This window comes from Canis lupus, chromosome 9 (assembly GCF_011100685.1).
Source record: "Canis lupus familiaris isolate Mischka breed German Shepherd chromosome 9, alternate assembly UU_Cfam_GSD_1.0, whole genome shotgun sequence".
In the NCBI taxonomy this organism is placed as follows: domain Eukaryota; kingdom Metazoa; phylum Chordata; class Mammalia; order Carnivora; family Canidae; genus Canis; species Canis lupus.
Genome location: NC_049230.1, coordinates 35,444,494 through 35,459,808, shown reverse-complemented (window position 1 = coordinate 35,459,808; position 15,315 = coordinate 35,444,494). Strand labels below are relative to the sequence as shown.

The following is a 15,315-nucleotide window of genomic DNA, read 5'->3' as shown; positions in this document are numbered from 1 at the left end:
TCTCACTAGGTGCTGAAAAGTTTTAATAAAATTCAGATTATTTGAGATTTATTCTGCAGTAACTAGGAATAGAAAGATAAATCTTTTAAATAATAAAGAATAGCTATCTTAAACCAACCACCTTTCTTCTTTTAGAGGAAATTGGGAATAAGGCCATCATGCCATGCCCATTATTATACAATTACTCTGAAAATTCTAGATAGTGCAGTAATATTAAACTATAAAGAAGAGGTATAATTGCAAAGTCATGATTTACAGATATAATTAATTTAGATATAATGTAATTTTTGATCTAGAAAATTCAAGAGCATCAACTTTTAAAGAACTGATTGTACTGATCAGATACTTGGTGAGTACGTAAAACATTTCTATGAAGCAAGAAAAACTAAGTAAATGTGCTAATTCTTTAAAAAATTTCTCTCATGATAGTACCAGAAAACAAAGTATTTGGAAAAACCCTAAGAAGAAATATCGAAGGTCTACAATAAAACTGTAACTCTTCAGAGAAATATAGATTACTTACATACATTAACAATATATCATGTTTCTGAATAAAGAAACTGACTATTGAAAAACTGCAGGTATTCCAAAATTAATTCCGAACTTTCATGCAATCTCAGTCAGAATGCCAGTAGATTTTTATTTGCGTCTCAATAAAATTATCTGTTAGTGCTTTTGAAAGTATAAACAGGCAAGACTTGCTGAGATAATTTTTCAACTTGGCATTGAGTGGGTACTTTACTACACAACATTTTATCATGGAAGATTTCTAACCTACAGAAAACATTTAAACATATAATACAACAAATATATAAACATTCTCACTAGATTAAACAGTTGCCAACATTTTATAATATCGCTCTACCCAGAGTAAAGTTTAAGTAAAAATGAATGAACTGTGAGGTCTTTTTTAAAAGTGATATCGGCTACAGACCTATTTCTTTCCTTTTCCTTAAAACATTACTCCTCAAAAGAATTGTCCCTCTGTCCTTAATATTATCAGTTTGTGTGTATGTAGGTACACATATACATGCTCTCTCTTTAACTTCTTATTATAAAAAATTTCAAGTATATGCAAACATAGAAAGAATAGAATAACAAACACATAACCAACCATCAGGTAGCTTCAACTCTTGGCCAAACTAGTTTTATATCTTGCCCCACAACCTCATCAGATTATTTTGAAGCAAATTTTAGACATCATGTTATTTCATTTATACATATTTCAGTATATATTTCCACAATATAAGGCCTTTTTTATTTTTAAAGATTATATTTGAGAGAGAGAAAGAGCACAAGCAGGGGGAGAGGCAGAGGGAGAGAGAAAGAGAGAAGACGACTCCCTACTGAGCAGGGAGCTGATGCTAGGTGGATTTCCATCCCAGGCCCCCAGAATCATGACCTGAGCCTAAGACAGCTACTTAACCCATTGAATCCCCCAGGCATCCCTTCTTTTTTAAAGCATAGTATTATCAGGCCTGAAAAAATTAGCAAAAATTCTCTAATATAAAATTTCCAATCCATGTAAGTTCCCTGATTATCTCATTTTAAAAAAATCATGTTACAAGTAAGACCTATTTACATTGCAATTTGTTGATGTATCTCATAAGACTTTCTTTATGTATCGGTTTCTCTTCCATCTCCTTTTGTTACCTCCTTCTATTTTCGGAAGAAACAGGACCATTTATCCTACAGTGTTTCCTTTCCCTGCACACTGGGGTTCGCTGATTGCATCCTGATGGTGTTCTTTGGTTTCTGAAATTTTCTGTAAATTGTGAATTACACCTAGAAGGTTGGTTAGATCAGATTTTATTTTTTGGCAAAAAATATTTATTTTTTAAAAATTTATGTCATGCGCACCTGAAAAGAATATTCTCTGTCTTCAGGATATAAAGTTACATTTATGTTAGTTAGATTTACCTCCTTAATTGTGTATCTTCTAATGCCATGTGTATATATTATTAAGTTTACACACATACACACACAGCTCTCTCTCTTTTTTTTTTTTCACACACAGCTCTCTTATGGACTTTGAAAAGTGAATTAAAATGTCATGCTACTGGGGATCCCTGGGTGGCGCAGCAGTTTGGCGCCTGCCTATGGCCCAGGGCATGATCCTGGAGACCTGGGATCGAATCCCACATTGGGCTCCCGGTGCATGGAGCCTGCTTCTCCCTCTGCCTGTGTCTCTGCTTCTCTCTCTTTCTCTCTCTCTCTCTCTCTGTGACTATCATAAATAGATAAATTTTAAAAAAAGTCATGCTACTAATTTTCTCTTTATTTCTCCTTATATTCTGTAGCTTTGCTATACAATGTTAATGTTATATGATATGTAGATATGCATAACTTTAGGAATTCATTATAGACTAAATATAATATACCTACATATCCTTTTTAACATTTCTAAGTGTCCTTTTTTTTGTTTAGTGCTTTTTGTTTAAGATTGTGACCACTGCTTTTCATTTTGTCATTATAAACATAGAAGAATAGATACCAAACTGTGTAAAGTATTATGTTAAAAAAAAAACAGTATGTTTATATACAATGTTATAGATATAGATACAGGTATTTGAGAAACTAGAAGGAAACAGACCAAAATGTAAATAGTTTTAAACCTCTGAGTGATGGGATTATGGGCAATTTAAATTTTCTTCTTTAAAGTCTTTCCAACGTTTTTTGCAGTGAGCTTGTGTTACTTTTATGAGGCTCAAAAACCTATTATTTTTACAGAAGAAAATTGTAAAGAAAGTATGCAGTGTAGCTTGGTTTCCTTAATGTTTTCAGCATATTTTCTTGCCACAGCCTAAATAATGAGCCAGGGACAGTGCCGCACATCACCACCTCCATATTTGAATCACAACTAGCATCATACACATGACGTGACTCTTCCAGTGATAGGTTGAAATGGGAAAATTTGATTGGTAGAAATTGTTACATGAGTGAGGAAAAATTTACCAGAGTCTTTGATATGTTTTGAGGTCTGGGAGTAGAACATGGGAGGCCTCCCGAAAATCTGTCCAGCATTCACTCAGGCTCTTTTTGATTCAGAGCCAAATAACAGACCCTTCAGTTGAATTTTTCTGTCCAGACACTGGCTTAAATGAAGGTATACTTAACTTGGAAATATCATTTCAGCTTTTGGCTGGAATAGCTGTTGTAGAGGAGCTTCTTTAGATGTGAAGCCATGAGGGAGTTCTCTGAGTACATGCATTTTCACACATCTGCTAATGCAAAAGCCCCAGTGTGAGCATTAGTACTCAGGAATGTGATGTGGATTTGAGATGATCTCCCCAGGATTTTGGCAGGTCAGGACAAACATTATCTTGCTCCCATATGTTTTTGTAGGATCTTGAAAGGGAAATCATATACATTTCCTTAGACTGACATGCTGAATTTTCCCACATATACCAAAAATCCCTCTCAGCAAAAATAAATTCAGCAATATGTATATATGACATTCATATATTTAGCATCTGTTGTCAATACGACTGTATAACCTGATGGCAATTGGGAGTCACATACAGTTTGCATTTACTTTGATTTATGTTTAAATGGCTTCTCTCAGAAAACCTGGCCCACAGATAAAAACTGTGAAAGATCCCTTATTTTCAATAAGGCCTTTTTATTTGTTTCTATTCTGCATTTCCTTAGGTGCAACGTACATGGGGCTAGATTTCCTCATTTTCACTATTTTTCCATGGATAACACTATTCCCCCACATGGACACCTCCTCCCACAGTTTTGTAGTATCTGATATGTATGTGACACATTCAGTTTAAAACAACCAGGGAACCCTTGTGAGGCTAAGAAATTCAACAACAACACATACTATGTACAGAGACTGGATCCGTTTTTTAATCACCCTTGAGCAAACCCAGTCCTGTTTCATATGGGTTTTGACAAGCAGTAGGTACTCATTTAATGTTGACTAACCTTTTTTCTAAGGCTTTTCATTCTCTAGTCCTACTGGAGAATGATATATCATCTGCCTAAGTAGCTTGCCTCCTTTTCTGGTCAAATAGATTATTAAAAGTTGAATAAAGATAGCACTCGTGTTCAGCTACTTAATGGTCTGTGTGCCAAGGAAAGCACATTGGTTGGTTCTCATTGGCATACAAGCTGATAGATTTAGTCTTACCTCATTCTGTGTCACAACTCAGCCCTTCTGTAGGACTAAACCTCATTCTGAGAAGGTAATAATCCCCCATCACTATTTGTTTTCATGTTTCGTAAATGAGTTTTCTTGCTACAATGTCACGTGCCTAATCAGATCAGTCCTCCAGTTAGTTCTTTTATCTGCTTATACCACATACTTTTCAGGCTATCAAATGTTATTTAAAACTAGTATTGTGGATTTCCCTCTCTCTCTCTCTCTCCCCCTCCCACACACACACACATAAGGAGGAAGGTCATAAATCTTTGACCTCTTTTATTTTATGCTTATTTACTCCCAGTGACTTAATATTGAGTTATTTCACTGGAAAAAGATGATTTCCACAGAGAAGCAAGAGCTAGGATTTTGCTCTATAAAGAAAACATGCAGAGGGAATTATTATCAATTTGATGTATTAACAAAAAAAATTGGTCTTGGGTTCTTTTCCTGGAGTCTTGAACCACTGAGCTTTACTTCGTCTGAATTTTTCAATCCAGAGGGGTAGGTATCATAACAGTGTATCTTGTATAGTTTGTTGACTGCATTCTATTCTGGAACTGTTACATTATTTTTAAGATCTTGTGATCCACAGAAATACTGGTATTGTACCAGTTCTTATTTAATTGCCTGTTGGTACTTTGACATTAGTTCTTATTTCCACTGTTGTTTTTTAGGGGGAAAAACACGGAAAAAGTCTCAAGTTGGGTTTTCTTTCCCCCACTCATTTTCCTTGGTGAGTTATATAGTTAGTTATGTAAAAATGTTCTTCTGTTTTAAAATATGTGAGATTTTCTAGTCCTTTGAAAAAATGGTTATAGCCCATTTTCCATATATTACTCACCATTAGCGATCTGCCTGCCAAATGATCCCAGGTGTGGGATTGCAGCAGGTAATTTCCTGAGCTGTATGGTACAGATGATTTTCTGTGTTGGAAGATGCTATCGGCTCACCTGGTCTCTTAGTGACAGAGAAATCCTTTGTTTATTCATTTAGTAGGCAGATTAACCCTAATGAATATTGGCTTCCTGGAAATAGATACAGGTGACAATGGCAAAGTGAGGAGTGGGGAGAAATAAGACAAATTCCCTTTTCTTTCTTCACTTAGAAATAATGGTGGCTTTCATTGGAGAGTGTTTTAAGTCAGAAAGGAATGCAAAATATTTTAATTTAAAAGCTAGATTTAAATAATCCACCTTCCTCTTTTAGTTTTGAATGTCTTTATATTGGATATTCAGAAGAACTAATGATTTTCTAATTTTGGCAAATAAGCTAAACGTGTTTGTGTCTTTCAAATTAGACTTACATGAAAATACTTAATTAAGCACTTCATGCTGGTTTGGGCACAAGCAGTCATTTGAAGAGGAAAATGCAATACTAAGATGGCCTTGCACTGAGTTAAAATTTTATGAATTAAGAAAGTGTATCATTCCTCAATCTCTCCTAGCATACGAAAGAAAATATGCTATGCTGTGTTCATTTCTATAGTCTTTTCATACCACTTCAGTGACATATTTATCTGTTTTCTGAGGAGCAAAGATGAAGGGCTAATATAGCCATTAGAAAATTATTCAGTCGTACTATAAATTGTAAAGAATTTTTAGGGCTAAGCTATTTTAAATTCTTTGCGATAACATTGGCAAAGAATTATATATATGAATATAATTATGGATATTCGACATAATTGTCAACAGCATATGATGAAATGTTCCTGACTGCAACTCTGAAGTTTTGCTTACTGAAGGAAGGAGTACTTTACAACATTTTTCTGCAAATGCTTTTGGAGATACATTATTCCCAAGACATGAGTGTATAGACACAGATGTAAAAATCTCTTAACATTCAACCAAACTTTTCCAGATCTTAAAGCTATAATTTATTCCTCACTCTCCAAAGACTCCCAAAATGTCTTCTTTTACATAACTTTATCCATTGGAGGAAAAGTTAAAATTCTCCTCTTCCACATGCTAAATGATGGAGATAGGCTTTTCATGATGCATTTTGTAGTTGACTATAAAAGCTCTAGGATTTCAAGGGAGAAGTGAAAAAACAGAGTTAACTTCTTTGTGAAGATTTAAAATTTATGATTTCTCCTCGCTATAGGGGTGAGATTCTGCTTGAATTGTGTTATGGAGAGTCCTGAATAATGTAAGATATATATGAATCAGAGGTAGTAATAAATTCTGAATGAATCTTTGGGTTTTTACTTTAGATTACTTTATCCTTAAAACCAATGTTTCTATAACCTCTGACCGGAATACAGAAGATCCAAAGTACTTCCAAGGGTGAGAATTTTTCCTGGCCTCTGTGTGAGTAGTTTAATTCATTCTGATTGTGTGGTGCAGGATAGAATGTGATGTGAGTACATCAGAGATATATTTACAGATTCTTAATTTATATATCACCTTGCCAAAATATGAGACAATCCTTTGCTGAATTGTCAGGAGTATTTTCAAAGATATTGGAAAAAGAGAAAGCAATGTGTATGTGTTCTGTTATCTTCAGCTGAACCACTGCCTCTGTTAACTGGATTTTTCTTTCCTTTTAGTGAAAAACCAAAGGACAACAGTCATTATACGATTTTGTATTTTAAGTATTTTCATAATCCAACATAAATTGGCCCACCCAAGGATTATGTCTGTCTTATAAAGATGTGTTTACATAGTCATTGGGTGAAAGATTGCAGAAGTTGAACCACTAGTTTTGAAAGTTGAGCCAGACCAGGAAAAATCAGGATACAATTTGGCACTTATGGAGACGAAATGATTTCCTTTTTAGCTGCTGATTTCTACTGGGAAATGTATCCTTGGACTGAAAATTGCATCCGGGAAAATGTTTATGTAGTGTTTTTCAAATGACTGATTATTCTTCTAACCTTTAACATGAACTGTGTCTAATTTTGGTCTCTCTTAACTCTTTCATGCCTGGGGAACTTTTCTCTGTGGGAAAAAATATTGCTAACAAACAAAACTTTATGACTTTGGATACAATAATGGCTTATAGGGTAACAACAATGGAAAAAGGGGTAAAATTTCTTCTTGAGTTAATTTTCCAGGTGGTAGTATAATGCCCTACAGTTAACCACCCTTTATCACAGGTGCTTAAGTTTGTTTTTTTTTTTTTTTAAGATTTTATTTATTCATGAGAGACAGAGAGAGAGAGAGAGAGAGAGGCAGAGACACAGGCAGAGGGAGAAGCAGGCCCCATGCAGGGAGCCTGACGTGGGACTCGATCCCGGGTCTCCAGGATCAGGCCCTGAGCTGAAGGCAGGCGCTAAACCACTGAGCCACCTGGGCTGGTAAAGATAAAGATGCATCATTTATATTGTGATGCAATAGTTTTAATCTACTGAAACAGCTATATCTCCCCCTTTTATTCCACCACCACCTGTGAAGTAGGAGCTTCTTGACATTTTCATGGATCACCTTTGCCCTGTGAGTTCTTCACAAAGATCAGATTATATGATATTTTCTTTCTTGTTTATTTTTGTAGCTTTTCTGGCTAAGTGATTGTCTGTCAGAGATTGCAGGGGTCTTGACTTCATGCCCATTCTCCACTCAGGAACCTAGGTAACTGAAGCTTCAGCAGTGAATTATTGCAGGTGACAGTGGCGGGGAGGGGAGGGGTGGGGGGAAGACATTGGAGATCTCACGCTGGTCATTTCTCATAATTCATGGGTTAGAATTGTGCTGTCTGGTCTGATAGCCACAGCTCCCTTTGGTTATCTAAATTCAAATGAGGGAAAATGAAATAAAATTGATAATCGAGTTCCTCAGTTGCACTAGACACATTACAAATCTACCATATTGGACAACAGAAATATAGAGCATTTCTATTACCACAACAAGTTCTGTTGGAGACCACTGGACTGATGTTAAGGAGATGGGGGAAATCCAGTCTTCTTGTGTGCCCAGTGGTGAGGAAGAAGCAGATATTACCAAACTGCAATAATGTCTACTATTGTTGGCAAACTATGTGCTTGCAGCTGAGATACTTTAAATCCTTTTTATCCCCTTTGTATGTACGTATACAAAGTGAAGAGGATAAGATTGATAGAGATGTATACATACACACACACTGCTTCTAATTGCATGAAAAAGAAAACATAAGAAACATGCACTTGAAACTAACATATTTTGCCAAGGAGTCCTCATATTAGATATCCTTTTGAAGGAAGATCTGTACTGCATTCGTGTGGCTCTGGAAAGAAAGACCATAATTCCCACTGAGCTCAGAAAATGTGATTAAGGAATTTGAATGTAATTACCCAAAATTTGGCTTTTCTTTTAAAGAACCCATTCATTTTAGAGATTCCTTGATACTATAAATCTGACAACTAAATCTGGTTTTTTTTGGAAGACTTCCACCAGGAATAGTGAGAACCAAGGATGAGTACATAAAAAAAAAAAGAGGCCTATACATCGAGGACAATCTGAGCAATATTATGTTTTGACTTAAATCAGATTTTATCTATGGCTGATATACAGAGGGGATATTTAGTGGAATGTGTGGGGCTTTGTTCAAGATTCATATCTTATTTGATTGGTGTACAAGCTTACTTAAATGAATGTTGGGGCAACAATAAATATACGTTCAACCAAAGCACATTGCAGTTATTTGTGAACACAGTAATAATAATAGATTTGGAATCTTTTCTCTATTTTCAAAGACAAAGTTCTCTTTAACCAATAATCAACAGATTAAAATTTGATAAGTAGTAGACCTTCAGTGCTTCTCTATACCAAATGGCTTGACAGCTGTGTAAAATCCCCAGAACGCAAGTAACCCAGCAGAGTTTGTGACAAACTGTGAACCAGCCTTTTTAGTGTTCCTGCATGGTCTTGTCAAACATCTGGAAGTCAGCGTGTTTGCAGTCACCTCACAACATGACTTTGCATTTACATCATTGTGCTAGCTGGTAAAAGTTGTTTTTACTTTTCTTTCTTTCTTTCTTTTTTTTTTTTTTTTTTTAAGGAAAAGAAATTCAGCAACTTTTGGTCTGTCACAAGGTCAAGTGATGATTAGTGATGCAGCCTCCCCTAAACATATGTTTAGCTCAGAAAACTTAAATCAGTTTCCCCCAAATTTGGTAACCATTAGAGTACTTCCTAAGTCACTTCCGGACTTCAAGCCTAAAGTGGGGGGGGGGGGGGGCGGGGACAGTACCAGAGTGAGTTCCCCGAAGTCCTCTACCAAAGGAACTTAATTTGGCAGCTGATCCAGCCAAGGAAACACTCACGCAATGGCAGCACTAGACAGGAAACAGTTTTGAAAGTGCTGTTTTGATAGAGGATCATGAGATCAGGCAGAGGGCTGTGAACTTTCTGTGTAGCCCAGGCCATGTAGCACAAGGCTAGCCACCTGAGGGTAGGGGATAAGAAAGGAAATGAAATGGGGAGGGCCATATAATTTATGGGCAGTTTTCTTTTCTTAAGAGAAATGCTCAAAATCATGAAATTCTTTGAAGTAGAGCAACAAAATTAATGATTTTGTTGTTGCTCTTGCTTTTGTTTTTGGCAAAACATTCCACCATCATTATTCACCTTTGCGTTTTTAACGTGATTGTTAGCGTAGACTTCAGGAGCTAACCTCATCAATTCTAACCACCTTTTTATAGCTCTCAGAAGAGCTGTCTTCCAAGGAAAATACTGTATTGAGCAAAGGTTGTACTTTTGGAAGACGGACGTTTTATAATGATAAGTTTTGACAACTCGCTCTGGTCGCCATGTGTCTCGCAGGCCTGCTGGTGGGTGGGTATTTGTCAGAAATGAGAATATGTCTGAGAGGGGCTGCTTTATAGCAGCCAGACTTGATTTTCAACTTCCAGGACTTTGAGCCTCCTTAAAGCACTCTGGAAACAGAGAGGAGGAGCTCCGCCCATCCGCTGCTCTCATATGTGATGTGGACCTGAGCATCCAGTTTAGGGGGAGGTGTAGAGCCTCCATTTTAAAGACACCTCTTGTCCTTCCGTGAACATCTTGGTGTTCTTCTGGGCCCACGTGGTAGAAAGTGCAAATGGATTTCTTTCTTTGGTGAGCCGCTCTGCAAGGACCATAGAAGCCATTTTTGTGCATCCCAGAAGATCATTAAGTTATATCTTGCTTAATTGCAACATTTAAAAGAAAAACAAAATCCATATTGTGCTTAACAAATGCCACCAATACTTTTCTCTAGACCTATTGTGATTCTTGTATTGTTTGCAAAGCTGTGTTGTATTCCACAGCATCTTCACCCACACACTTTGCTTCTATGACTCAGACAGTTGGCAGGTCCCAGAGAGAGCATATGGATGATGCCCTAATAGCATCTGTCCAGTTGATCTAATCACATATTTGGTAGACAGCTGAAAAGCCCACATTCAACTTTACGGAGTTTATGTGACTAGTTCTAAATTTACCATAAGCACTTTTTTATCTAAAACTCTTCCAAATGCTTATTAATACTTAATAATAATTGCATAAGTATTTCTCTCAATTCTAGTTTCCAGAGCTCCTTTAAAACCAACAAATAGGGATCCCTGGTGGCACAGTGGTTTAGCGCCTGCCTTTGGCCCAGGGCACGATCCTGGAGACCCAGGATCGAATCCCACGTCGGGCTCCCGGTGCATGGAGCCTGCTTCTCCCTCTGCCTATGTCTCTGCGCCTCTCTCTCTCTCTCTCTCTCTCTCTCTCTCTGTGACTATCATAAATAAATAAAAATTTTTAAAAAAATAAATAAAACCAACAAATAAAATATGCTTCCAATTGTGAGAAATTAATCTGTACAATTTACTTGCCATCATTAGTTCTCTAATATTCAAAAGAATGAGCAGTACAGCCTGAGGAAGCCCATTCATCAGAATAGCACAAAACTGATTCTCAATTACCTCCTGCCCGGAACACTGCAGCATGGTCTGACTTGGTCTCTCACATGCCACTTCCTGCGGTTTATCCTGCATAATGTTGATAGAATCTTTTCCCTCCAGTACTGCTTTAATGTCACTCTACTTTCAAGAACCTTTGGTGATATCCCATTTTACAACGTCAAGTCGAAATACTGTGAATGAATATTCAAACTTCTGGCCATGCTTCTTGTATATCCCTTCTGGAAGCACCTGCACTCAAGTCAAATTGACCTTTTCAGTTCAGTCTCAAAATGGTTCAGATCCTAGCTCCTGAAGCCAGTAGCAATAAATGTGTCTCCTGAGGTCTTATGAGAGTTTTTCTTCATAAAATCAGTGACAGACAAGGGTTCTGGTTGAAACTGGAAAAGCAGGAGGCTGTTTTACATGGTTAGATTCAGGAAGTGTTCATCGCTTTGATGGATGCTAATTCCTTAGTTGTGTTTTCATAATATTGGGGTGTTGGAAAGCTAGCACTGGGGGATAGATGTGACTCTGCCTCTGAGGGCCCTTCTGTGTAAGGGCAAGGTCTCTATCCATTGGGCCATGGTGGGATGATATTATTATGCCATCAACTTTCACTGACAACAAGCAGTAAAATGTCAACAGAATTGGAATAGTAGTCCTTGGCTCCTAGGTTGGTGTGTTGCCTTTATGGCCAGATAGCCTCATGTATTTGGCTAAGTGTCACCCATTATTTCTTTCTGGAGTCCATGCCATACACACTTTGTCATAGGCAGATAAAGAGTAGGTTTTAAATTTGTCAGTAGAAAAGTTAGCATCAATTTTGGAAACCATGGATTCAACTTTTGCTTGCTGATTTGCATGCCAGGCTATGGTCTCATTTTGTATTTAAGGGGTGGGTTGCATATTTCTACTTCTGTCCAGGAGGTCCAGAAGTATTTACCATCATCTGGATCTATCTTCCTATGATAAGTGCATTTTCTCTGTTTTACATAAATTCTATTAGCTCTTCAGCCCATTAATGCTCTCAGAAAAATTGTAATAATCTGATAATACCTTGAGTTTATGGGGAATTGCAGCAATATCTTCAGGAAAGATGTAAACCCCATTTTACAGATGAAGAAATTGAGACTCAACTATTAGGTTATTTTTGCCAAGGTAAACCAGAAGTGGTGGACCTAGGACTAGAGCCCACATTTCCTGACTTGCATTCTACTCTTCTCTCCACTTTGCTCTCTCACTCTGTGAGTGATGATATGTCAGTATTTGCCCATGCATGAGATTTATAGCTGTATAAGATATTTGGAATCCTATTTGATTCTAGAGGAAACTCTGCTACCAACCAGCTGTGCTGACTTTTTACAAGTCCGTTTAATCTTTCTCAGAGTATTTCTAAAATTCTTTCCAGTGAAAAACTACAAAGTGTTTATAATTTTATGATCCTAATTCCATTTAAACAAAGTTAACAGTCATATCATAGACATTTGAGAGTTCTCACCTGGAATTTTTTGTTTCATTTCTTAATGACATCCCTGAAACCAGAAGCGGGAAGAGTTTCTGACTTTGTTTGAATTTTTACAATTTATCTTCTGTCCCTCTGCCTTGGTCTTTCTCAGTTTTGAATTAGGTATTAAAATCATTAAGCCAGGGTACAAATTATAATTCATTAAGCAAACTCATCATCTATTTTACATTGTTAAAACAAAATTATATTCCACACTCTAACCATTAAGTGTGAACAGTTTATTTTTGAGATTTAAAAATAAAGCCTAAACATAGAAGTGCTGTTTTACCTTTACTAACTTATTATTTCTCCACAAAGGCCTTTCTTCCTTGATGCCCATGAGCCCCTAGATTTTCAAAGCGTAGTGGTCTGCACGTCTCTGTTTTTCTTTCCCTGGGAGTGCTGATTAGTGACTTGCGGTGTGGATTCTGATTTATCGCAGACCAGAGCTGCCCCTTAGGGGCTGAGCAGAAACACTCATGAAGGAGCCCTGATTAAAAAGAGTGGTAATGAAGACAAATGTTTCAGAGGGAGTTGAGAGAAAACCAGTCCTTGGCATTCCCCGTAGCTCCTCTGAGCTTTTGAAAAGGAGGTAGTGGTAGCCAAAGGAAATATTTCTCCTTTGTTGTTTATTTCTCATGGCACTGGAAACATTTTTCTTTTCCTCCTGGGTGTTCTAATTCTCACTTGTTAACTGCTTTTCATGCAGGGTTGCAATTAACCCCTGGCAGATGCCTCACCAGGTTTCCCTTATAGCCACTCCATCCCCAAAGAAGTTTTTAATGCTTTGACCTATAACCATTTTTAAATTCTTCAGACTTGACACTTTTGCCTAATTTCTCAGATCATTAAATCACACTTCTGTTTTTTCCCAATGATTTTTACTAAATTTGATGTTAGGTAGGTGCCTATAATCACCTTCCCTTCTTGTTTTTACAAGACAGAATGCCAGTAGAAGAAACAAATTCTCATTCACTTGGTAATTTTTATCAAAACTAAGCCAAAAGTTTCAAATCTAGTGTTATGTCCATAACTGAAGACACTGTTCCAGAATTACTTGAGTCTAGGTGGGAACTTTGCAGATAAGTGTCATTACTTGATCTGGGTCTTTGGGCATCACCAAATCAGTACTGTCCCACCATCTGTGGCTCTGAACTATAATCCACTGCCCTGGTCAAACGTAACCAAAATCCTGTTTTCTTTCAGAAGAATCTCTAATGTTGGAATTAATGCTAAGGCTCTAGATTGTGACAAGCTTACACAGTGAACCTCTGAACTATATTGAATGGTCAGAACCATTGGTCATATTTGGAACACAGAGAGAGAAAGAAAGTACCTTGGAAGCTATGCAGTATTCCGGTGAGCAGAAGCAAACCACCATGCATGTGTCTGGTTAGTGGGCTGTATACTCTGTTCAGTGCTAAGTGTTCAAGGTGGGGAGAAAGAAGGGTAAGAAATAGAAGACAGTCTGCTTCCCGCCCCTGTCATTAAGAAGCTCCTTAGCAGTTCTCCCTGTGTTAAGGCAAGAGGGAGTCTAGGTATCCTTAGAGAACCTTGTCAAATATCCTAGGCTAAAGGAAAATTTAAATCTAATCCTATCAGATGAACAAAGCTGATTAAAACAATCCTTAGTGTAAGAAGAGCCTTTAAAGTTACCCTTGTAAAAAAATAAAATAAAGTTACCCTTGTGGCCCTTCTGGCATTTTTACTTCTGTCCTAAGGCAAAACAAAAACAAGGAAACAAACAGCAATGGCAAAGAATTATGAGCTTAACATTTCTCAGCTATAAGGGAGTTTTAGAGGTTGTTCCATGCTGATGAGCATAGGAGATTAAAGATCAACATTCAAGATGAAAGAGCCCTCACTGAGAGAAGACTTGGGTAAAACCTTTCACACTTAGGTTGCTTCTTTTGAGGTTTGGTCTCTCTGAACTCTTCCCCAACTCTAAAGGCAAGGTCAAGGTCTGAGTCTAGGCTAAATGATGTCAAGTACAAGGGCTGTAGGAAAGGCCAAAAAGTGCCACAACTCATCTGGCAACAGATGAAGATTGAGGCTGCTGGACTAATGGCCAAAATCGAAGGATTACTTCAGGAGCATGCTCCAGAGTAGTAGAATTCCATGCAAATTAGAGCCATTTGACATTACTTCCCTGTTAACTGGGAAAGAAAGATCCTTTTAGTAATTTCCAAGACTGCACCAAATTCCCCCCAAGTACTGATGGACTCTTCCTGGTCTTAAATACTGGCATACTGTTCTTTATTTTTTCTGGCTTCAAACAGGCATATTAAGATTTATTTCATGGATATCTGAATCTTTCTTTGAGTATCTGGGAACACATCAGAGAAATCAGATAGAAAAGAGGGAAAAGGAAATAGGTTATTTCCTTAGCCTTTTGAAGCAAGTGAATTGGAAGGATGCTTTCTGTGACGTTCGTTGGCCCACAACTGCCCGGAATCTCCAAAACACCATCTTTGTTCCTTATTGTATAATCTTTAACCAAGTATTTCACAGACATATTTAGTGCATGATTTTCACATATGTATTCCCAGGATCCATGGAGCAGAGTTGGAAGAGATTGAAGCAGTAAGAACATTAGAAAGTAATTGGAAATTGAGAGATGTACCAAGGAAGGAATCACACAGAAAAGGGAGAAGAGGTAGAGTTTGCCTGATTTGGAAAATACATATTTTTTAAAAAAGACTTTATTTATTTATTCATGAGAGACACAGAGAGAGAGAGGCAGAGACACAGGCAGAGGGAGAAGCAGGCTCCATGCAGGGTGCCCGACGTGGGACTCGATCCCAGGACTCCAGGATC

The 15,315-nt window shown here is 37.3% G+C and overlaps 1 protein-coding gene and 1 long non-coding RNA gene across 10 annotated transcripts in view; both read left to right on the top strand.

Moving 5' to 3' along the window:
- The window catches only part of BCAS3 (BCAS3 microtubule associated cell migration factor), a 591,905-nt gene that overhangs the window by 351,396 nt on the left and 225,194 nt on the right, over positions 1-15,315 (top strand). Inside the window, exons 24-25 of one of the 9 annotated variants that reach the window (XM_038547984.1) lie at positions 4,828-4,886; positions 6,363-6,410. The exons of the other annotated variants lie outside the window; for them this stretch is intronic. Coding sequence (XP_038403912.1) covers positions 4,828-4,886; positions 6,363-6,395 — 92 coding nt within the window. The 3' untranslated portion in view covers positions 6,396-6,410. Of the gene's footprint in view, positions 1-4,827; positions 4,887-6,362; positions 6,411-15,315 lie in introns of those variants that run through there. 9 annotated transcript variants of the gene reach the window in all.
- LOC119873311 lies at positions 6,486-15,213 on the top strand. Its single transcript, XR_005364630.1, has 3 exons — positions 6,486-6,950; positions 8,850-9,068; positions 13,705-15,213. It is a non-coding gene; the product is annotated as an uncharacterized LOC119873311 (long non-coding RNA).